This window comes from Acinonyx jubatus, chromosome B4 (genome assembly GCF_027475565.1).
Source record: "Acinonyx jubatus isolate Ajub_Pintada_27869175 chromosome B4, VMU_Ajub_asm_v1.0, whole genome shotgun sequence".
Taxonomy (NCBI): domain Eukaryota; kingdom Metazoa; phylum Chordata; class Mammalia; order Carnivora; family Felidae; genus Acinonyx; species Acinonyx jubatus.
Genome location: NC_069387.1, coordinates 31,768,922 through 31,793,279, shown reverse-complemented (window position 1 = coordinate 31,793,279; position 24,358 = coordinate 31,768,922). Strand labels below are relative to the sequence as shown.

Below are 24,358 nucleotides of genomic sequence, written 5' to 3'. Positions count from 1 at the left end.
CCCAAATACTTGTCCTCTATCCTTTATACAGATCAAATCCTGTACTGAGTCCACTCACTGATTCTTACCCCTCTCCCCTGTATCCACGGAGGTCATCATGGACATGGTGAGAACTGATTCTCCACCTAAAACAGAACACACCTGTCCACTTGGCGCCTGATGCCCCAGGTAGAACTGAGCTATAGAGGCATGCAGGCAGGGGATGTTTTCTAAAACTCCAGGAGAGAATCCATAGAGGAACAAAAATAGGTCATTTATAAATGGACAGCAGGGAACCTGTTTGGCCACGTCCCTCTAAATTCCATCCTTTCAAAATGGCTCAGTCAACACATTTGATCAATTACCTCCAATCTTCCAATGCTGCAAATGACGCCTTCTGCAAGGAAAGGAGAATATTTTGGATCGATGTCTTTGCAAACAATAACTAGGACCTGGTGCCAAAGATCTTGATTCTACCACAGTGATTATAACAATAGGAAAGAAATATACTATGGCAGAAGTAGCCTACCTGAAAGACAAACTAAATACCATCTTTGACCACATGTCCAACCCACAGGATTCTGAGAAAGTCAGGCCCCTGCCCACTTAGTGAGGAATCAGGCCCCTGGAGTTTCTTCTTGGTCCAGCCCCTGCTTCTGCTCTTCTCAGTTAACATCAGGACAAGGCAGATATTTCCACCTCTGGAAAGCTGCTACCCTTAGAGGGTCTTCCTTACACCAAGCAGAAATCCATGTTTCTGTAACTCATACTGACCACTGGGTCCTGTTCTCCCTTCTAGAGCCACAGAGTAACATATACTCTATCTTTCATCTTCTTCATTCAATCCTTCAAAGTTCAGATCTCACAGACCCTCCCAGCATAGGGGAAGCTGAGGCCAGTTCTCCATTAAGACGTTTCATTCACTCATTCATTCAACAATATTTACTGAACATAGAATGGACATTTTGCTAAGCTCTGGGGATACGGTGGTGAACAAGACAGGATATCTTTGGTTTTAGAGAGCTGATGGGGGTGGGGATGGGGTAAAAGTTTCTTTCCACTTGGGAAGGATGGTGGTTATTTGGCCACATGAGTAACCATCAGAACTGGTTTAAACCCATTCTCACTTGAATGAGAACTTCAGAGCATGAACAGGGGAGGGGCAGAGAGAGAGGGAGACACAGAATCTGAAACAGGCTCCAGGTTCTGAGCTGTCAGCACAGAGCCCGACGCGGGGCTCGAACTCACGGACCGTGAGATCATGACCTGAGCCGAAGTCGGACGCTTAACCGACTGAGCCACCCAGGTGCCCCTTGAATGAGAACTTCACATTAGCAGTCAGGGTCAGGCAGTCAGCATCAGCCTCACTTAAATAAACACACCTCCACAGGTAAATGCCCGCCAAGCCCTAAATGCTCTGGGAACTGAAATCCCCAAGCACCATGCTCTCCAGCACCCTTTATGAGATCTGTTCTCCCCTTGGGTCAGAGACAGTGCTTCACAGCTGTCCCTCCCTCAGAGTGCAGTAAATTCAGCTTTCTGTTGCAGACAGGAGTGGCAGGCTCTGCCTCTGCTAGAGGCGGGCAACCGAAACCCCAAGTAAATAAGCTGGTGCTCTCAGACAGAGACACGCCATGAAAGAAGTAAAACCAGGAGGCTAACATGAGTGATGTTAGGAGGTGAGGATAAGGATAAGGTGAGGAAGAACAATCCACACTAAGACATCCAGTGAAAATCAGAGGCTGGGCATTATTTTGAGCTGGAAAATGTGCCTCAAACTTAAAAAATGAGAAATCACAAGTACAGAAAAATAAAAGTCCAGCAAGACCCACCACATGTGCCAGAGGAGAAGCTGCAATTCAAGGGAGGAGCCAGTTGTTTTCCAGATTGTCTACAGCACTTGAACTAAGACCTGATGGGAAGAAGATATCACTGGAGGGCCAAGCAGCAGCTTGGAAATAGCAACTCCTAGGTTTCTGTAAAATGCCTATTAACAGGCCAGACCCACCATCTGCATGCTATCTATACTTAGCAACCATAAAAATAACAAGCTCTCTATTCATGCTTTAGATATTGCCAAGCTTATTTGAAAAAGCTAAATGCTGCAGCTGTCTCTTCTCCAAGGATAACACTCATGGAGATTCACATGACAGGTGAAGCTGGCCTCCTCGGCAGTTTTAGGGGCAACCGTACATGAACTGGAAGCTCCACGGGTGGCTGATGAAACCTTTGCCGAGCCTTTCCTGACTTCAGCTCCGATCTGAAAAGCAATGGGAACATCTGCTCCACTAACATTAGGGGACTGCTGAGATAAGGTGAAAACTTTGTGATCTGAAGGCACCCAAAATATAAGGAGTAAGTAGGTTTCTGGAGATGAAGGTTATGTTAAAGGCAAATACTTAAAGACTGAATGACACTGTTCAAACTTCTCTGGCTGATTTCCAAAGTCTTCCACGTACATCTGTACTGACAGTAATGTCTCCTTAACACTGTCCATCAGCAATGTTGAGAGAGAACATTCTTGAGCAGAATTCCTTTCCTATTTATCCAGATCCCACACACATCCAGTTCAAGTTCTGCTTCTTTCCTTAAGCCTGCCTCAAGGCTGTCCTCAGTTCTAACTCTCTAAATGCCCTTCCATCCCTCTGAAAGGGTGAGGTCCAGGTTAGGTGTGGACACAGACAGGACTGCTGCCCTCTGAGCGGTGTGGAAGGAGCAGGAGCAGGAGGCCCCTGAAGAAATGACCAGAAGAGTGCAGCGATGGCAACCAGGCGAGGCTGAAAGTGAGGTGCTGCAGAAGCCATGAGGAGGATGGCCTTTGAGGGGGCAAGGTCACAGCAGGCCTCTTGGACATGTGACTTTAAGCAGGAGTCTTAAATGAGTGACGCAAGTTTCTGGGGGGAACACACCAGACAGAAATTCCAGCTCAGAGAACGGACTTAAATGGAGACAGAATTTGGGGTGCTCAAGAGAACACTGGCCAAAGGGGAGAGCAGTAGGGAAGAAAAAGGACATTTTTACAGTACCGTGACTTCCCACCCAGGAACACAGTGTCCCTTTGGTTCTTTTCTGATGACTGCCCATAAAGTGCAGCATTTTCTTTACTTAGGAATGGCACATGTATGAGTTTCCGAGAGTTGCCACAGCATCGCCACGCACAGAGTGGCTTACCACAGAAACAGATTCTCTCACGGTTTGGGAGGCTCAAAGCATCGGGCCTTGGCATCAAGACTCCTACCCTGCCTCCCCCAGCCTGCTAGCAAGCCTTGACATTCCTTGGCTTGTTGTTGCTTCACTCCAACCTCTGCCTCTGTTGTCACACGGATGCTGTCCTTAGGCCTATGTATCTTCAAATCTCCCCCTCTTTTTTTGAGAGAGAGAGAAAGAGCGAGCAGGGGAGGGGCAGAGAGGGGGAGATAATCCTAGGCAGGTTCTGTGCTGAGAGCAGGGCTTGATCTCAAAACAGTGAGATCATGACCTGAGCCCAAATCAAGAGTAGGATGTTTAACCAACTGGGCCACTCAAGTGCCCTCAAATCTCCCTCTATAAGGACACCAGTCATTGGATTTAGGGTCTACCTTAATCCAATATGACCTCATCTTAACTAATTACATCTGCAAAGACCCCATTTCCCAATAAGGTCATTTTGCAGGTTTTGGAATGGCATGAATGTGTGTGTGTTGGGGGGCAGGGAAGACTAGAACACATTTCTTGACAGGTTTTCTTCCCTAATGAAGGCAGTAAAAGACCATATAGCAGGCTGGTTAAAATTAAGCTCTGGAGTCAGGCGTCCTGGCTCAACTCTCTGACTGTGGGCCCACCTCTGCAAGCCTAAGCATCATCATCTGGAGTAGCAGCAGCTACCTTGAAACTGATAAGCATTCAATGAATTAAAGTGTGTTACATGCTTAAAGCTGTAGTGGCCATCATAAGCATTTGATGTTTCCATTCTCAGGTTATAATGTGATGGTTTCGAATGGCATCTCTGCTCCACTGTATTCTCTAACTGGTTAGTGCTGGTGACTAGGGAAACTATCACTTTTGTACAGTGACCTTATAACTGCCATTTTACTAAATTCTTATTTTCCAGTGGTTTCTCCTCCATGTTCTTGGTAGCAATCACATTAGCTTTAAGGACCTCACAACATACCAATCTGTAACACTGAATGATCATAGAACTCCACGAATGTCTGTGGAAAGAAATGATGTTCAAGAAGCCCCTCATACACAGGTCTCTTACCAGAAACAGGTTTAGATATTCTTCTTCATGCTCATGACAGGATGAAATGTGTGTCTTATTTTCTTTACTGTCATGTCAGAACCACTGATCCAGACCAAATCAATTCAGCTTTACGTGGATAGGGGCCAGATTTTAGTCCTGGACTCCCACTGTGTGCAATGCCTAGTGGACAGCAGGTGCCTGGTACTTCTGACTAACCTCGTGAGCAGGTCACCTGCAGTCAAAATGACCGACACAAGAGGAGATAATTCTCCTTAGTTGTTGTATGGCAAGAACCCTATCTCATGAATATGCTAGTTGCTCTTTATCCATATCCAATCAATGAAGGGCACAGAATTATTCTGGAATGCCCTTCTACTATCCTGCATTTCAAATAACTTATTTATATAAACCAAGTTTTTAAAGACCTGTACCTATATCAAGGCACTAAAAGACACAGGAAAACTTGGAGAGAACTGTAAAATCCAAACACCACTCAGTAAGGGATTTCAGAGCACATTTCTTACTGTTACAGGTCCGTCCAGAAGGCCTTCTACAAAGACCTACGACGGATAGCACAGAGGCTGGCACAAATCCTCACCTGAGTGCTCACCGCTAAGACCCACGGCAATGCAGACACACAGAACCCTGCAAAGACTTGCAGTCTAGAGATGTGAATAAAAGCAGACCATTTCAGTGCTGATCACTGAACTCTTGAAGCTTCGAACGGAAAGTGACTCAGTATTCCTTCAGCACCTTCATAAGTTCAAACTTAGAAAATCAAACAGGAAGACCGGAAAGGAAGTCAGCTGAACTGGTCAGGTCCACACTCCATCACCCATTTTGTGACTGCAAGCACATTTCTGCAGCAACCTAAAGCAGGGGCGGGGTAGAAAGGGAGCATCTGGTTTAGATGCAATAGCTTTACAAGGCTCTACACTCAGCAACAGCAAATCATGATCTTAATGAAGTTGTGTGTAGTACTTTCCTTGCATTCCCATATGGTTTAAGAAATAAATCTTCTTAAGTATTCTTTTCCCATTTCAGCCTGAGGGTATGTTTCTTATTTCCTTCTCTTTTTCAACAATACAGGCTCTCTCTGGTTGGCCTTTCAAAAGACGATCCATGTCTCTAAGATCCACCCAACACAGTCTTGAGATGTGGATTCCAATGAAGTCAAAGGAGATAAAGTCATTAATACAAAATAGGGTATCAACACAAAAGTGACACGCAATATCTCAATCAGAGGTTTCTAAGAGGTGCTTGATACTTTTGTGAATTGCTCAAGACTTCCATGACTAGTAACACTTTTCCCATTGCTCTTGCAAAGAAGAGGTTCATACTCTGCATCTATAAAACCTGTTGAATTTTATCTCAACATAATATTCAAAAAAATGCAGCAAGAAGGCACTATTTGTTCTATGTATTTATTTATTTAACACTTATTAAGTACCTACAATGAACCAGGAATTATATTTTATTGTTTAAAAAATTCAAAGCTGTAAAATATGGCCCCAGGTGAGAGGTTACCAAAAACAGCCGGAAAGGATCAAAATCGCTCACTCCCAAAATTCTGCTTTGCAGTTAAGCTGAGGATCAAAATCCCCAGAACCAAGGGAAACCCCAAGATGGAGATGCCCCTGCCAAAGACCAAGAGTAGGAACTCGGGAGAGCCAGCCCAGAAGAGGAGCCAGACGATGGGTACAAGGCTCTGACACCGGCCTCACCTAGTGCATTAAGGCATAGGAACACATCTCGGATCATGGTAGGATCTCCCACCTTGCCCTCCAATTTGGTTTTAAATCCCTGACTTCTTTCCCTTTTCCCAGTTAAGAAAGTGTAAAACAAATTAAAAAAAAAAAAATCACTGGGATGTACTTATTCTCCCAATGACTTTGTTAAGTCAAATCTAAAATTAAAGTCAACAAAATGTGTAGTTTTCTTCATCTTCTATTAATGATGAAAACTGTCCATTCAAAAACTACACTAAGACAATGTAGTCCTAAATAGCAATCCAGCTTTAATTGTAGGGCATCGAATCACCTTGCAAACAAATTACAGTCACTATGATTTGCCAATAGGTACTGTACTGGGTGTTGCTGGGGTTTCTTTTTGGCAAACTTAGAACAAACCAGAGAACAAAATTTAAGTGTTCATCATCATGTAGAAAAATAAAATAAACAAACCTAAAGTATCTACCTATGTGTCAAGTGATTCATACTGCAAAAGTAAAACTAAAATCTACACTTACAGCAGAGTTTTAAAAATCCTTAGTGCAAGAAACATAACCAATTAATACAGATCAATACTTATTAATGAATATGGAAAATTTTCCTATACAGAGGTAGCGTCCAGTGCACAAGGCTAAAACAATATTCAATAGTCTAAACAAGACTGAGTCAGGTTTTACGGAATCCACTTTAAATTTTAAGTTATCAGACTGTATGTACATACATACAATAAATAGACTATACAATTTTTTAAAGTAGTTTAATAAACTCCACAAAATAATAGCAGATGCATTGAAATATTTACATAATTCAATTTTCAAATCTCTCTCATTCAAATAAAAGGGATAAAAATAAGCTTTCTGCTTTAAAGGCAGCAGAACCTCTTTCCTGAAATGGATCAGTAAAATAAGATACTTTACATGAGAGGAACTAATTTATGCTTGAGAGGTATTCATATTCAGCTAAGAAAATATGTCCCTTTTTAAGCTATATAGATTAGGGAATATAAAATGATATTTTCTACATTTTTAGATCTCTAGTTAAAGTTCTAAATCCAACTCTTACTTGAAGAGAGAAGCTAATTTTGGTACCCAGAGTATATCAACACCATCACAAGGGAAAGATAATTAACTTTTCAGATTCAGTTTGTTTGCTTTTGGAAGTTTAGGCCAGAAACAACTTGACAATACTTCTGGTCCAAACAGTTGTTTACACATGATACAAATTTCATTGAAACCGGACTAGCACATTTGGGTTGGGGATCTTGGGATTTCAACTTTCTGAATCCCCTCCATCTCCAAAGTACGTTCCATCAGGAGAGTGCGCACATGACCTTAGGGTACCCAAGACGAATAGGATTCCAAAGTTTTCCAAGTTCACAGAGGAGAAAGGTGAGACACAGAGTATCTGCTGCCATTTGCCTTGCAGAAACTTGAAATGGGAAAAAACTTAGACACCTGTCATTGTGACCCAGGGAAATACGCAAAACCCCAAAGCAGTATATGCTTCATTGACTCAGATTCTTAGACTTAATATCAAATTTACTCTGATATTCTATCATTAACCTTTTTATTTTACTTGATATAAAAGATTCTTATCTAGCCCATAAGGAAATTAGGGATAGTCAGAAAACAAAAAAGTATGGTCATAATTAATGAAGCATAAACCTTCACAGTTTGAATTTTGTATAACTTCTCTAAGCACCCACAATGAAAATGCAAGTTGAGTTTTTTTTATTCAACCATCCTGTGAAAAATACCTCAGTTAATAGTTAACATTTTGCCCTTCATTGATCTTCCCACCGAATAGCCCCTCACCCTTGTTTTTTTTTTAATTTTAGATTTTTAAAAAACTTTATACAAATAGACTAACTTTGATTTAAAGTAAACATATAAAAATTGAGAAGAATATTGCTTGCAACAATGGACATGGAAGTAGAGGAATGAACTGGGCAGGGGGTACACAGAAATGGCTCCTACTCAGTAACTTCAAGCAAACACCTAGCACTCTGGAAAAAACTTCAACCAGAGGATACCCTCTGCTGCACATTGTTTCCTTCAGTTCACAAAGTCTGACTGATTTGTAACTACGACTTCAGGTCAGATAGGAAAAAAAAAAACTGCAAGAAAATTGGAAGGCACAAGCACCCATGTGATCTAGAATTTTCTTGGGGTGAGGAAATAAGAAGGGAAAGGGATACTTTTGGTTCAGCACTACAGTCAAGTTAATTTTGCCACCGTTGGAGAAAAACTGTATATAATAAAGGTATACAGAAATGAAACAAGCGCATCCCACTTGTGAGGAAGAAAGCTCAGAAGACAGCTCACAGGAATAGTGCAGAGAGAAACAACCAATACTATTTATTTGGATGTCTGTGCCATGATGGGTACAAACTATATTCTCTGCTCTGTGGGACCAAAACCAAAACAGAATAAAAACAAACAAAAATCCCCCAAATCCCAAAAAAGCAGCTAGAAGGAATGCAAGAAGTCTTACAGAACATACTGATCCAAATGGAGGTGATAAACGCAGCACTCTTGTCTTTAATGCACATCCAACTTTGTTACCTACTGTTGTGTTTTTTCATCGTATTCATCTACTGACCAGACGGGGACTTAAGAAATGGCTGAGCCATTTAACCCTTTCCCTGCCTCTACACGACTTCCCTTTCCCTTTTTCTCCTTCTCCAGGATGAGAGTCCTTTTCCTCCATGAGGGAAGTGCTGTTAATCATGACGGGAAAGGCATGAAACAGGATTTCCGGAATACTGATTTCACTTCCCTCGAGGCCTTGCTGCGTGTGGGCCACGCAGCCTGGAGGCAGTCATCAAGGCAGCCTGACAGAGCTATGAATTAAAAAAAGAAAAGGAAAGGAAAACAAAAACAAAACCACCCCAAGTCTATCTTTTCTCAAACTAAAGGAGAAACTGAGGGATGGTACGGCCTCCAATGGGGACCCCCACGGTTAGGAGATGATGGCTGGGGACCACCTCGGCAGAGTCAGATTGTCAGCACTCGCTGACCGCTTCCTCGTGGGTCTTCTCAGGTCCTTGTACTTGTCCTCGCAGAGGCGCGAGATGGCCTGAGGGGCAGAAGAGAGATAAGGCAGGTCAGGGAGGGCTCCGGAGCAGGCGCCACTGTCCCCTCAGTGCCAGCCCCTCACTCCCTCCACACCCCTGACCACTGCTGCGCATGGAGGACAGTCAGGAAAAACACCAACAGGAGGTCCTGCCCTGCGGAGTTCACACCTTGTGGCCCTGATCTGTGCCCGGAACAGTGGGGGCTATTACAGAAGTGCAGACACAGGCCCTGTCTCCAAAGTGCTTACAGTCTAGTTGAGAAAATCATCTCAAAATGTGAAAAAATTACAGGATAGTGTGGCCTGGGGAGCAAGCTTAAGGGGGTGTGACCCCAGGTATGTTCCTGTTTTGAGCACCCCCCTTGCGAGGCCGTCATTATGCATCAGGGCTTCATGATGGGCCGTGCTGGGAACAGAGCTCAGTACTTGACAGTAGTCATTTATTGGAGACTGAGTCCGCACAGATGACCAGATGTCTGAGTCAACTCTACATGACTGATGAAGAAGGGAACCAGGAGGGGCCCAGAGCAGCATGGAATGAAAGCACAATCCACACTGTCCTCCCTTTCTTGATGAGGACAGTGAGACTCTGGAGGGGAAGGCCTCAGCCAAGAGCAAGGCTAAATCTTCCCTGGGGTTCAGAGCCCGGTCGTGGCTTTTTCAGGGTTGCTGCTGGGTGTAGGTAAAGGGCACGGTGATGACAAAGGCTGAGCCAGCTCACACCACCCCAGATGTCTTGTCCTAGTCACATTCACCTTCCCTTCTGTCAGAACGACCCAGGGGTGGAGTCGACTTCATTCCCGATGATGCAAACATCAAGTCTTTTAACTTGTATACAATTCAAGCAACAGGCCAAGGATGATGCAGGGGCCAGGGAAACAGACACAGTACCCACCTGCTAAGGGGTCACCATCAAGGGACAAAGGCACAGAAGCAGCCAACCCTGACCACATCATCACGGCTCTCACAGGAAGGACAACAATAATCCTTCCAGCTGCTTTCCCTGCTTTCCCGTTAGCTAGCTCTGTGATCTCCTCTCCCATACTCCCTCCTGGCCTCACCCACCCTGTTCTGTGGCCCCCTCAACCCCCATCACCTAAGCCTGAGCTTGCTCCCAGCTGCAGGTTTTGCAGCATCTCTTCCCTCAGCCTGGAGGTTTCTGCAAGGCTAAGACGTCCCATGCTAAAGTCCTCATGCAAACACGGCCCACTCAGTGAGGCCACTGACCACAGCAACTCCCCACCTTTCTTCTATTTTACTCCCCTTCTAACATGCTAGCCAGTTTATTATGTTTACTGTTTACTGTCCGTGTCCTCCCAGCAGAACATAAACTCCAAAAGGGCAGGTTCTGTTAGTTTTGTTCTTGATGGTGCCTGGTAACCAGTGTCGAGTATCAGAAGACCCTATGTGTCTTTAATATGTGTCAAATGGATGTGTGAGTTCCAATAGAGATATGCACATAACAGAGGCATGCACATAACAGTGAATGCTGAAAGTATTGGAAACACAGGGTACTGTGTTTATTCTTGTTTATTCTCCAAAATAAACTGATTCTCGTTTAGTTTCCAAAACCCACCAAGTGCACTTTAGAACAGCAACTCCAGTGGCAGCAGGAGGAATGGACCGGAGGGGAGAGACGGGAGCTGAGGATGTCTTCCTCCAAATGACAGATGAATGACGGCAAATGACAGATGAATGAGGGCTATAGCACTGAGAATTCCTCATGTGAAATATATTTCATATACATAATATAGGTGACATACTTAAAGACAAAATCAGATTCTTTACAGACATTAGAGCAATGATTTTTGAAAGTGAGTAATTTTCATTTATTTAAACATTTTGAGATTACCATCTGTTGTTTCTTAGCTTACAAACAGTACATGGGTCTGAATTTTACACCATAATAATGAATTTGCAATGTACTATCTTATTCTAGATTTCATTATGCAAGCTCTTTGCTTTAATCCTATATGCATTCAGAGATACTAATTTATTTCAAAGAGAAGTGACCAGGCTAATGAAAAGACCACTTTGCATTTGCCTTGGTTCCTGGTGTGCTCTTATTTCTACACTTTACCCTGCAACTAACATGTCAAGTCAGCCATTTGGCGGTTCATCTGAGCAGGCACAGAACTTCAGGTAACAGCAACTTCTAATATGTCTCACTCCTCCTCACTTTCCATGAAGGGATTCAGGCTTGCTAACCAGATGGACTAACAGGGATGCTGGAGTCTGGAAAATAATGAAATCTCCATCCTTAAAAATTATTTCAAAGGCATGCCAACTGCTTTTCCAGATGGTGTCTTGTCCAGCCCTACAAAGGAGGGAAGGCCTGCATCTTAGGAAGCTCCGATTCTTGGGAGAAGAGAGTCTTGTCAGGACTACTGACTTCCTCCGCCCAGCGAGCCCATGGAGCAGTTGGCCCCAGGAGCAGGTGAGTGCTCCCTCTTCCCAATTGGATAACCTGCTGGAGTTAACAGCAGGCACCAACTGCTCCAGTCTCAGCCTGTGTGCCCACGACTTGGCTGACGTGCAATACAAGATACTGTCCCTCAGAGAACCACAGACCAGTGGCTCCTCTCCTTGGCATGCCAAGGAGAGGAGCCACTGGGCACTAGGGCTTCCAGAGCCTACTGTCCAGGCTGAAACGGCTCCCATGCACCGTGAAATCAAATTCTATTTCATATGTGTGCTCGTGAAAGTCTGACAACATTTGCCTTGGAGCATATCCTTCAGAGGAAGGGTTTTCCATTTCTTGCTCAAGAGAAATGGAAGAAGACTTAAACGAGAAGTTGCATCCTAATGGCTTGTACACAATTACAGCAGGTGGCAGAGTTCTGAAAACCTCACTGGCTTTTTATTTTAAATGCAGTGCTCTGCATTCAGTTGTTTCCATAGTTTTACTATGTTTCTTCTGGGGATTAGCATATTATTTACCTTTTACAATTTTAGTTAAAATTTTTGTTTTGTTAAGTTTGCAATCCATAATGATCTCTTCCCCACTACCTCTACACTTTGTTTTGTTCATAGCTAAACCTGTTAGACCACTCTGGCCATCCTGATCCTGTACTGAATAGGGGATAACGTTTCACTCAGACTGGACAATGGGGCAGGCAGCACAGACCTCTTGGGTGTCACCAAGCTTGGGACATGATTATACCATCCATTGCTTTGATCAAAGGTTCTACGGAATAAGACACAACAGTGCTTGAGGACGAAGTTACAGAGGGCCTCAGCACCCCCCCCCCCCGGAGGGAGGCGCTTCACCAGTGGTCCTTCTTATCACCCCACTACTTTTCATCCAATCAAATAGTCAGATGGGAAGAGGTTGGTACAAATATGAAGCTGAGCTACAAAAGTCATACTACTTAACAGTGAAGGCCCTAAATCCAGACCAATACCAATGATGCTGGCCCCAGCTCTCACTGGGCTATGGAGAAAATATTTTGAAAAAATAAAAAATAAAAAGTAGAATCAAACCTTTTGGGATTCCCAATCATTAGGGCCACCTGGTATCTTTTTCCTAATAAGAGTGCATGTCAAGAAATACTTTTTTTGTGACTTTATTTTTTTAAGAATTGGGTCTCTTTTTTTAAGATTTCAAGAATAGAATCAATGTACATCAAATAAAAACTGGTATTAAGAGGGTTATTAAAAATATGATAGTATGAATTATAATCAACTAAATGAATTGACCAACTCTAAATCGAGGGTAATTTGTCCTTATTTTACAACAACACATAGTGGGAAAAATTAGCATTGTGACTTCACACTTTCCATGGTACCAAGATGATGCATCTGCAATAGTGCATAAAACCCCAGTATGTTGAAGCATCTTACCTCAAGCTTGTGAGCCCTCTCCCTGCTCAGGGGCTCCAAGGGAAAGCTCAGGTTGTTTGCTTCTGCCAGAGAACGAAGATCAAAATAATACTTGGCATAAACACTGGAAGGAACATTGATGTTGAACTGGAGCAATTCAAGAAACTGTCGTTCTAGCTCATTCCTGCAAAGCAAAGACAAAACAGCACATGTTTAGCTGCCATACCAGGCTGCATGGCCCACCAAGGCAAGCCGCTGGAGACCAGACTCCAGAAAATTGCAACCTCCAAGGGAGAAAAGATATCTAATTAATTGCCTGACTGGACACCAGAGTTGCAGCTTAACCACTAAACTGGTATTAAAAGCCGAATGATCGAGTGCCCAGAAGGATGAGGCCTGATTAACTGGGATGATCACTAGGAAGTGCTTCAGGGTGATTCATTTCATTGAGACCCAACACACACACAGCGGGCTCTGGCTGCAAATCTCAGCAGGAACCATCACATAAGGGGCAGATGAAGCAGTCAAGGGCTGTCAAGTGAAGTCTGGTGAGGGCCTGAGACAGGAGCCCCCGGGAAAGTCACTGTTAGCCTAGAGGCCTACCTTTCCTCAGTGGCTCTTCCTTGCCTCCTGGGAACAGTGGAGGAGCTGCTGTAGGGGCTTTCTTCCGCAAAGCAGGGGGCGGGAGAGTGAATCACAGCCCTGGACTTGCAAAAAAGGGAACTTCCCAACCCAGAACAATGAAGGCAGCAGTTCCCAAACCTGAGCATGCATCTGGTCATGTGGAGGGCTTAACACAGACTGCAGAGTCCACCCCATCCTCTGGCTCAGCGGGTATGAGAATGTGCCTTTCTAACAAGCTCCCACGAGATGCTGATGCAGCTGGTCCTGGCCCATGCTTCTAGACCTACTCACCTACAGGGATTGGTCACAGGTATTAAGATCCATCTGGCTCACCCATCTATATAGTTGGGTGAAAATGAATGATGGGAAGTCAGAATAAATGATAAAACATCTATTTGGAGAACTTTCCCATATCAATTATCTTTTAGATCAGGTTCATTTCTTGCTAGTTACTATCTGGAAGGAGAAAAGTCCTTGGTGATGGATCTGTCTGTTGAGCACTGGTCCTGGGTTGGGCACACAGTTTCAGCGTCGCACCCTGTGCTCCCAAGCACACTACACATCCCTCTATTTCTGTCCATCACACTTCACTCCAAGTGTCACCTTAACTCAGCCTCCTCTACCTGTCTCCTCAGAGACGGAAACTGTGACATCGGAGTTTACATACCTGGCCCCTAGCACAATGCCTGACAATTAGTGCTCAATAATTCATGTTACTGAATGGAACAGACCAAGCTCAGCCTGGGTGGAGAGACAGAGGAAGGCTTCCACAGAAGTAACAGATGAACTGAGTTTGGGAAATGCAGAGCTCTGGTGGAGAGGAAGAAGGGTGGGGGCAGGGTATTTCTGGCAGGGAGTGGGGGACAGGATACCTGATCACCATCTCCCGTGACTGAAGCTGAAGGCTGATGAACCAACCCTGTCCCAAGTGCCAGGTCTCCCCGGTCCTAAGCCCTGACCCCACCTCCGCTGACTCCACCGAACGCCAAGCCACCCAATTCTGGCTCCTGTATATACAGACACCTGATTTTCTGCAATCTCAAACTAACGTAGCACCATCCTGTCCCCACAGTGTACCCTAGTCCCAGTCTGTTCCTGGTGTCACCTCACTAAGCCATCAGAGACTGAGGGGGACTCTGTCCCAGTCTCATGCTGCTGTGACAACAGGGGCCAGGAGCACTGAGGTGACAGGGAAGGAAGGCCAGGATTTGAGCAAGGGCAGGTGGCTTTAGAGATGAAAGGTACTGGGAAAATGAGTTAAGAAATGTCAGCAAGTTGCTAGTGAAGGTCTGAGGGCTTCAGATGGGAACATGGAAAAGTCACACTCAGATCTTTTCATCAGAGAAACAGCATAACTGCATTATGTTTCTAGACAGTCCAGTGAAGGTGGTGAGCTCCAAATGTGCATATTGTGCTAAATTTTATTCTTTTCAAGAGTCTAAATTACTGACTTATTTGGGATAATTTTTACTTCAAATAACTTTTATTTATGCCTCCCTTAAGTGAGATGTAACAAAGATCATCCTGTGAAATACCGGAACTGAGCTAAGATTTTAATAAAACAAGAGAGCCAAAAATACTGCTAAGGCCAGAAGTGCCAAAACAAATGGGCTTGAAGGAGCTTTCCTGGGGGATGGTGGGAGCTGCCTGGGGACAGACTGCCGTCTGGTGGCCGAAGGTACCACTGCAGCTCTTACTCTCCTGATGCTAAGAAAATCTTGTCTTTTTAATTCTGTAAGAAAGCTAGTCTGTTAATCCTGCCCCAAATGGTATATAGATAGCAATGATTCTTGTTGAGGGTATACACTCTGATTAGAGTCAAGAGGAATCTTTTTTTGGACAAGATGGCATTCTCTCCAAGGTTCCTTGGGAAAAAAGAACAGCCTTTCTTCAGGCTTTTCTTGGATGTTTTTTTTTTTTTTAAGTTCTGAGGGAAATATGGACTTTACAGCTGTTGTGCTAAGGCAAGATTTAGAAAATAAAAATAATTCCTCAAATCTGAACTTCCAAACTGTAGTATTACATCTTACAGGGACATGCAACAACTTTCTATGTGATAAGTCATAATAACAACAGTGGGGCGCTTGGGTGGCTCAGTCAGTTAAGCGTCCAACTCTGTGCTGAGAGCATGGAGCCTGCTTGGGATTCTGTTTCCCTCTTTCTCTGCCCCTTCCCTGCTCACACGTGCTCACTCTCTCCCCCAAAATAAATAAATAAACTTAAAAAAAAATACTAACAGTGACACAGAAAGAATGGGCTTGATGGATTTACTGCCCTCAAATGAATAATCATGAGAAAATAGTTCTGCTGTAAAATTTTACAAGAAATAAACTCAAGTCAATACACAAAACATATGTTCAGAAATATGTTATATTAGATCAAAACTGTAAAGAAACCCTGAATTCACACAATTTAGCAACTTACAAAGGGGCTTCTAAAACAGAGTAAGGAGAGTTGTTTTGATCATCTAAACATTTATCATCTGTCCGCTTTTCTAGAAAAACGGGTTCACTTTAGAAACCAGCCACCCACAGTCTAGCAATCCCACTTCTGGCTATATACCTGCCAAAAGAACTGAATGCAGGGACTCAAGGAGATATTTGCACCCTGTGTTCATGGCAGCATTATTCACAATAGCCAAGAGGTAGAAGCAGTGCAAGTGTCCAAGTGTCTACTGATGGATGAATGGATAAATACTGTATGTACACAGACTAGAATATTTTCAACTTTAAAAAAGAAGGAAATTCCAATATGTGCTACTATGTGGATGAATCTTGAGGATATTATGCTAGGTGAAATAAGCCAGTCACAAAAAGAGGAATACTGTGTGATTCTACCTAAATGAAGTATCTAGAGTAGTGAAATTTATAGAGACAAGGCAGCTTGATGGCTGCCAGGCCCTGGGGGAAGGTGAAATGGGAACTTACTATTTTATACAGTTTCTGTATCCATTACCAGAGTTTCTAGTTGGTGATGGTTGTACAACAATGTGAATGTACTTAATGCCACAGAACTACACACTTAAAAATGTTAAAGCAGTGAATTCTATGTCATGTATATTTTATCACAATTAAAACCAAAAACCAAAGACCAGGTACCCTACACCTATGGAGGTTTTGAGGATTTGCTCTGCGCCTCTATCTGCTCTGCAGCACTAAGACAAGTCTCTTGGCTTCTCCTTGAGATTCCTTTGTTTACATATGAAAATGACTCTTACTAGGTTATTGCAAAACAAAAACAAAATAACCCAAAGTGTAATTTTTTTGACAGAATTTTTGCCTATCAAAGTTCATCATCCTCTTTCCCATCCACAGCAGTTGTCATTAGGTGCTCAATGTTGACCTACAACGGTGTGACCACTTACTGTTAACAAGAGAGAAAGAGACCTACTGGCCCATGGCCCTGTCTTGCTGCACAACATCAGCCTGAGCCTGAAGTCTGATGTTGGTGGCCCTGAGTGTTCTACCCACAAGTTTCAGGGTTACTTGTCTTACAATGTTAATGTTCTTCAACGTACATTCCCAGCCACTTGCCCACACGGTCAGCTGCCTTCCAAGCCAGAACCCCACTGTCCCTTGAAAGGGGCTCCAAGTCACGTTCCTTACTGTTAGATGGTTCTTTGGCTGGAAATGAACCTGTGCACAGAAAGGTCACATCAGGATGCTAGAACACAGGCAAGGCCAGCAACCGAGAGAAGGGTACAGAGGGAGACAGAAGGATGCCTGGAAGTACAACACATTTTATAAAGCTTTCCATCTGCAACTTGTGAATCCTCTTCCTGCTAAGGAGCTCCAAAGGAAAGCTCAGATTGCCTCTACCAGGAAATGAACACTAGCTACTGACATAACATTGACACATTGTGAAGTGCCATAGCTCTTAGCTTCCAGTGATATCCCACAATGCTCCTTCTCCATAGACAGGGGTACCTAGAAGCCATTTTGTCCCCAAGCTCATAGAGATTTCCTGGAAAAGACTGAAATCAAGCACTCATTTTAAAAAGTCCCAACAGTAAATCTACACTTCTGTATAGATGCTACAAAATCACTTAAAGCTCCTATCTCTACAAGCTTGTTCAGCAACACACACCTCCGAATGGCTTCTTGACCACATTGGATTTCATTCCTTCTTTCAATAATGTTTACTGGATGTATTTGTTTGCTAAGGCTGCTATAACAAAATAGCACAAGACTGTCTAATCTCTTAGAGGGCACATCATATTGGATTAAGGTCCATTCTAATGACCTCATTCTGACTTAATTAATTCTTTAAACACTTTATCTCCAAATATGGTTACATGTTGAGGTACTAGAGGTTAGGCCTTCACATATGCATTCGAGAGAGAAGGCCCTCAACCCTTCTGGTCCACCTCACGTGCAGAATACATTCACCCAATCCCAAAAGTCCAAAAGTCTTAACCCCTTCCAGCATCAACTCCAAGTCCAAAATCTCATCTAAATCTCATCTAAATCAGACATGGGTGAGGCTGGAGGTATGATTCATCCTGACGCAAAATTCCTCTCCAGGTTTGCACCTGTGAAACCAGACAAGTATCTGCTTCCAAAGTACAATGGTTGCACAGGCATTCCCATTACAAAAGGGAGAAATTAAAAAGTAGAAAGGGGTCTTGGGTCTCAAGCAAGTCTGAAATCTAGCAGGGCAAATGCATTAGATCTTAAGGCTTGAGAATAATCTTCAGCTGATGCTCCATCACCCAGCCTGCTGAGGTGGCAGAAGCCCCACCTCCTCTGGCCAGGAGAAGGCAGCCTCAGTGTCCCCAGACCTGTACCTGCTGTGCCTATGGTGGCAAAGGCAGCCCTGCCAGTTTCCAAACTGTCTTCAGGGTCATTTTTCCCCTTTTTTGAAGACTAACACTTCACAACAGGACAGCTCTGTTGGTCCATCTGGTAGAATCCCAGAAGTCTGAGAGCCTTCCTTCATTTTGTCCTGTCTCTGTTCACTTTAGTGTAAGCTGGCAACATGTCTGCTGAGATGGTTGATCTGATCACTGAGCCACTCTTGTAATCTCTTTGGCAAACACTGTCCAGCCATACCCTTACTCTTCTCTCCAGAGCACACTTTCTCATTCTTTGCAAAAGGGATAGGCAGAGATTAGAAAATTTGAATTTTTCCAAATCTTCAACATCTGGTCCCTTCTTACCTAAAAATTCCTTCTTCAATTTCTCTCTCCTCAGCTTTTATTAAAAGCAGCAAGGAGAAACCAGGAAGCACCTTTAACATTCTGCTTAAAAATCTCCTCAGCTAGGGGCGCCTTGGTGGCTAAGTCAGTTAAGTGTCCAATTCTTGATTTCAGCTCAGGTCATGGTCTTGGGGTTCGTGGGATGGAGCCCCGCATTGGGCTCTGCACTGATGGTGTGGAGCCCACGTGGGATTCATTCTCTCTCTCTCTCTCTTTCTTCTCTCCCTCCCTCCCTGCCCCACTTGTGCTCTTCTCTCTCAAAATAAAAAAATAAAAATGAAATAAACTTTAAAAAATCTCCTCAGCTAAATATTCAAATTTGTTCCTTGAATGTTCTACTCTCCACAAACACTAGAACACAACTTGGCCAAGTTCTCTGCCACTTTATAACAAGTATTACCCTTAGCCCAGTGTCCAATAGCATGCTTCTCATTTCTGTCTGATACCTCACTTCAGAAGCACCTTTTGCATTTGTATTTCTAGCAACATTCCGCATTCTGTTGGTGGTCATACATGTATACTCTAAGGTGAGAGAGGCTTCCTCTAAAGCTCTCCTCTTCCTGAGTCCTCATCACAACCACCTTTAACAACCATATTGCTACTAACAATCTCTTCAGGGTAATCTAGGGATTTTCTAACATGTGCCTCAGAACTCTTGTAGCTTCTACCCATTGCCCAGTTGCAAAGCCAGTTCAGCATCTTAGGTATTTATTACAGCAGCACCCGACTTCCCAGTATCAAAATCTGTACCAATCTACTGGGGCTGCCATAATAAAATACCATAGACTGGGGGACTTAAACAACAGAAATTCATTTCCTCACAGTTCTGGGGGCTAGAAGGCCAAGGTCAAGGTGACAGCAAGGTTGGTTTCTTCTAAAGCCTCTCTCTTGCTTGCAGATGGTCATCTTCTCTCTGTGTCCTCACATGGCTGTCCTTCTGCCTATGCTGTCTGACCCACCCTAATGATCCCATTTAACTTAATTACCTCTTGAATGACCTTCTCTCCAATACAGATACATTCTGAGTCCTGGGGGTTAACTTCAACACAGGATTTTGACAGAACACAATTCGGCCCATAACACTGGGCATCTGTTGCAGCGCTCGGAGGAGCGCTGGTCTTCATGCTGGCGTATGTGCTCCCTTACAACACACAAAGCGTTCCGAGTACGCCTAAAAATACAACTGCATTAGGGAACAGATTTCTAGACCTGTATCTTTCATTTCTCATTCTTTAAAGTGACTTCCCCAAGAACACACCAAGTGTGTGGGTTCTCCTTTTGGCTCCTCCTTTCCCACTCCTCTGCTCTGGGAGAGAAAGGCAGGCCACCACCAGCCCTTACTGAGGCTCACTGTCCTGGAAGGAAAAGCCTGCATGGCCATGGCAGGGCAAACATGTGATTACCAAGCATCTGCTCTTTTTATCTTACTGTGAACTGCCCTCCTCCCCACTGAGGCCCTAGGCCCTTATCCCATTCCTTAGCTCAGGATGGCATACAAGTCTCACTTGCCTGACTGCCTGTGAGTCCCATATTTTTATGGGGCTCCCATATGTGCAAAATGGAATGTGTTTTTCTCCTGTTTATTTGTCTTACATCAATTTAATTATCAGACCAAACAACCTAACAAGGGAAGAAGGGAAAGTTTTTTCTCCCTTATACATACATCATCAGCACAAACAAGAAAATGACACCCATGATGTCATTCCCGCAGCACACAATCCAGTGTCAAATGATGTCAAGAAGTTGAGAGAGTAACTCCCAATAAAGGAAACAAGTCAGCACTTCTTACCACCTTGCACCCTCCTTTGTGGTCTGAATAACAATTATTTTAGTAGCTGTTTACACATTGAAATATAATCAAGACTAATTTTCCTTACTATCAAAAACTTATTTAGACTTTTCTTACTTTTTATAAGAAAGAATTAGAGACACAGGAAGGAGTTTTTAGGTCTATAGCAGAAATAAGCTCTGCAACAAAAGACCTACGAATATAAACAAGTGTGCTTCACAGGGTACCACAAAAATGAGGTGCCATCAAATCAGTAACCAGAGGCAAGAAGGGCGCTAGGTGGTGATATGTCCACATGACACCCCCACAATGGAACTGTGAGGGTTCCGCATCTCCAGGATTATTGGGTCTAGGGAATGGAGGTAGACTGACACAGCTGGGAACCTCCTCCAGCCTAAAGCTTTCTCAAGGAAGCTGAACGAACATGAGAAGACTTTCAGCAAGAAGAGTGTCAGAAATGCCTAAAAACCATAAGGAACTATAAACAGTTCATCCTGATTGTTTTACAGAACAGCTCCTTTCTCCTCTAAGAGGCTTTAAATCTATTTCCTGTATTCCCAGATCCCAGAAATCCCAGATTATAGGCCTGCAGGTCTCCTGTTAACAACCCTCACCTCAATCTATGGACTGAATCATCTGGGAAATCCTAACGCTGCCCTGAGAGCTGCGGGAGTGGATGCCCCCCACCCTCAAAGTTTGTGACACTTTGCTGAGCTGGGGCTCTGAGACCAGCTGGAGCAGAAATGCAGCCCAGATGAGACACATGAAAGGGCTCATGAACAAAATGCTGATTTTAAGCAACTGAACTTGCAAATTCTCTCTGAAACTAAACAGAAACAGATAGTATTTTAGCTCTTCTGCTTTTTGGGTTAGGCTGTTGGTATGGAGCACTGTTATTGGTCTGCAGTGAGATACAGAGCCAGAACAAAATCCATCACAGACTGCTTATGACATTAGTCAACACCTGTCTTATTTATTTATTTTATTATTTTAAATTTTATTTTTGAGAGGGTGGGGGAGGGGCAGAGAGGGAGACAGACTATCCAAAGCAGGCTCTACGCTGATAGCAGAAGCTCAACGTAGGGCTCAAACTCATGAGCCATGAGATCATGACCTGAGTCGAAGTCGACCTAAGCGCCCTAGTCTACACCTTCTAAAATTAAGGTAAAGGAATGTTTGCCTAGAATATAAATACAGTTTCAGAAATTAGTTTTACAAAATCAAAAAGTGTAACCAGTGCCTGCTCATGATCCCCAATGAAGTGGAGTACAGGTTTTTGCATGTAATATTCCACAAGTGTGTCCTTGTTGTGCCCACTCACAAGAGACATTTAGTCAAATTCATTCACTCCATACCATACAGACTATTCAGAAGGGATGTGGTTCCTACCCAAACTGTGCCTCACTCCCCAACCCCAATACACACACTCACATGTCCTCCACCGTAATGTCTTTCAGGATCTGGCAGTAATCCACATTCCACACAGCCTGGTCATCCCAAACCTTGGAGGCCAAAAGGATCGCCCCTAGAACAATCCGCTTCCAGTTGGCCGGACAGATGTCTATCTCTGCGTATGTTAAAAGTCTTTCAAGGTATACCTGGGAAGACATGAAAATGCCAGAAGTAAAGGACTTGAGCTGTTTTGTCCTACCTGCTAGCACACATAAATTCTAAAACAGACTCCGTTTCACCAGCCTTTAAACAAATTTATCATCTGATCATACTTATTTTTAAAGAGTCAAAGAGCTCAGCTAGTCTAATGTAAAACAGACACATGCTGTAATTGAACAGTGTGGATGTAGCTGTATCTTAAAAGACTCTAAGGTAGGAGCAAATTCCAGGTACCACAGGTTAATTTCTTACTCTATCAGCTATGATATCAATACAAATTCAACAAAAACAATACAAATTTCAACGAACAATGTAAATGGAACAAACTTATGTTTCTATATGTAAACTTTTTATTTTGAGGCAAGTGTAGATCTAAATACAATGTTGATAAACCTATTTTTTATTATTGTGCTAAAATATACATAAAATTTACCACTTAACCATTTTTAAGTGTACAGTACTGTAGCACTAAGTACATTCACACTGTTGTAAAATCACCAGCCATCTGTATTTCCAGAGCTTTTTCATCATCCTAAATTAAAACTCTACCTACTAAACAACTCCCTGTTCCCCCTCCCCCCAGCCTTTGGCAACCACTATTCTATTTTGTCTCCATGAATCTGACTACTCTAGCAATCATTCAATACTTGTCTTTTTGTTCTGGCTTTTTTCACTGGGGACATGGCAGTGGAGCCGACAGTCCTATCCCCGAGTCCAGTGACCCCAATAACCAAGAAGGTGGGGCTGCTGTAGGAGACTCCGAGGCTTCCTGAGATGGGGAGCCCTCGTGGGGGAAAGGCAGTTACAGGTGGACGTTTTATGTCTGAGACACCCCAGAGGAGCCATCCATGCAGGAAGTGTGCTCGCCTTTGTAAAGTTCAAAGGAAACAGCATTCAGATAAGAAATGCGAGTGTCGGGGCGCCTGGGTGGCGCAGTCGGTTAAGCGTCCGACTTCAGCCAGGTCACGATCTCGCGGTCCGTGAGTTCGAGCCCCCTGTCAGGCTCTGGGCTGATGGCTCAGAGCCTGGAGCCTGTTTCCGATTCTGTGTCTCCCTCTCTCTCTGCCCCTCCCCCGTTCATGCTCTGTCTCTCTCTGTCCCAAAAATAAATAAACGTTGAAAAAAAAATTAAAAAAAAAAAAAAGAAATGCGAGTGTCTGTGACACACAAAACAGAATTAAGCATGGATACGATGACCTGGAGATACAGCTTAGGAGAGAGGGAAAAAAAGGGCCAGGTCAGAGCCTTAAGAGCCCCTCCTGTTTTAACATCTGGAGAGAGGGTGAAGGAGCAGCGAAGAAGTAAAATCTACAATGTTCTGTGCTTAAGATGTGTATACTTTGAAGAAGAAGCTACAAAGCAAACCTAGGTGTTTCTAAGTGCTGAATTAGGCTTACAATATTACACAGGTGTCAAAGAAAGAAACGGAAGTGGTCCCTTTCACAGTGAAAAATAAAATTAAAGATGTGAAAACACTTCAGGCAGTGCCTGTGTGGGTGGAGAGGAGCAGGGGAGGCGAAGGGGTGAAACAGGAGGGAGAATAGGGAGAGAGAGGGAAAGAGGGCGAGAGAAGGAGTGGGGAGAAAGAGAAGAAGGGAGGGAAAGAGGAAGAAATGATCCTTAATGGAAGCAAACTCCAGGCCGATCAAGAAAAGTCAGACCATCAGCTCGCAGCTCCTCCACAGAGTCTCCCGTGGTTCTCTTGATCCCTAAATCACAGGCAGAGGAGAGTCATATGCTTCCTCCAAAGCAGCAGAAGTCATGGCTTCTTTTGCCAGTTTGTACTGGTCAATTGTCTGGGAAGTTTGGAGGAGGGTTCAGAATGTTTTCTCTTCCACTGAAATAGGGCTTTTGCCAAGATGGGGTGGTGGCTGGCACTCAAATGTTTGCTGAATGAGTAAATAGATGAACAATGGTTCTTTTGCTTTAGAAAGGTTACTGTTCTGTCTTTAGTGCTTTATTAATGAAAAAATAATTTTTTAAATCTTAAAAACCTAGATTCTTATGGGTCATCTCAGATACCAGGTATTCCTCAGAACAGATGAGGGGCACTATACTAAAAGACAAAATCATGAGACGAAATTACTAACATATTTCAAATCCCAAAGACAAAATAGCCAATAAACTGTTAAGAAGAAGTCCAGTCCTAAATGTACTGAAAGTAATAAAATAGGAAACCATTACAAGTCAAGTCTACTTTGACTTACCCCAAATTAGTTTGGGTGACCCTCCCATTCACTCCCATTGCTGTGTTTTTCTCAGTATAGCATATGTAGTTGCCTCACCAGTCTCTCCACCTAGTAAGCCAC

General features: G+C 43.5%; 1 protein-coding gene across 3 annotated transcripts in view; it reads right to left on the bottom strand.

The window, feature by feature from the left end:
• Nucleotides 1-6,198: 6,198 nt before the first annotated feature.
• The window catches only part of CCNY (cyclin Y), a 310,791-nt gene continuing 292,631 nt past the window's right edge, over nucleotides 6,199-24,358 (bottom strand). For all 3 annotated transcript variants that reach the window (XM_027073835.2, XM_027073832.2, XM_015078879.3), the window contains 3 exons: nucleotides 21,870-22,036; nucleotides 12,850-13,012; nucleotides 6,199-9,009 (listed from right to left, as the gene is read on the bottom strand). In XM_027073835.2, the coding sequence (XP_026929636.1) occupies nucleotides 8,893-9,009; nucleotides 12,850-13,012; nucleotides 21,870-22,036 (447 nt within the window). In that variant the 3' untranslated portion in view covers nucleotides 6,199-8,892. The remainder of the gene's footprint in view (nucleotides 9,010-12,849; nucleotides 13,013-21,869; nucleotides 22,037-24,358) is intronic.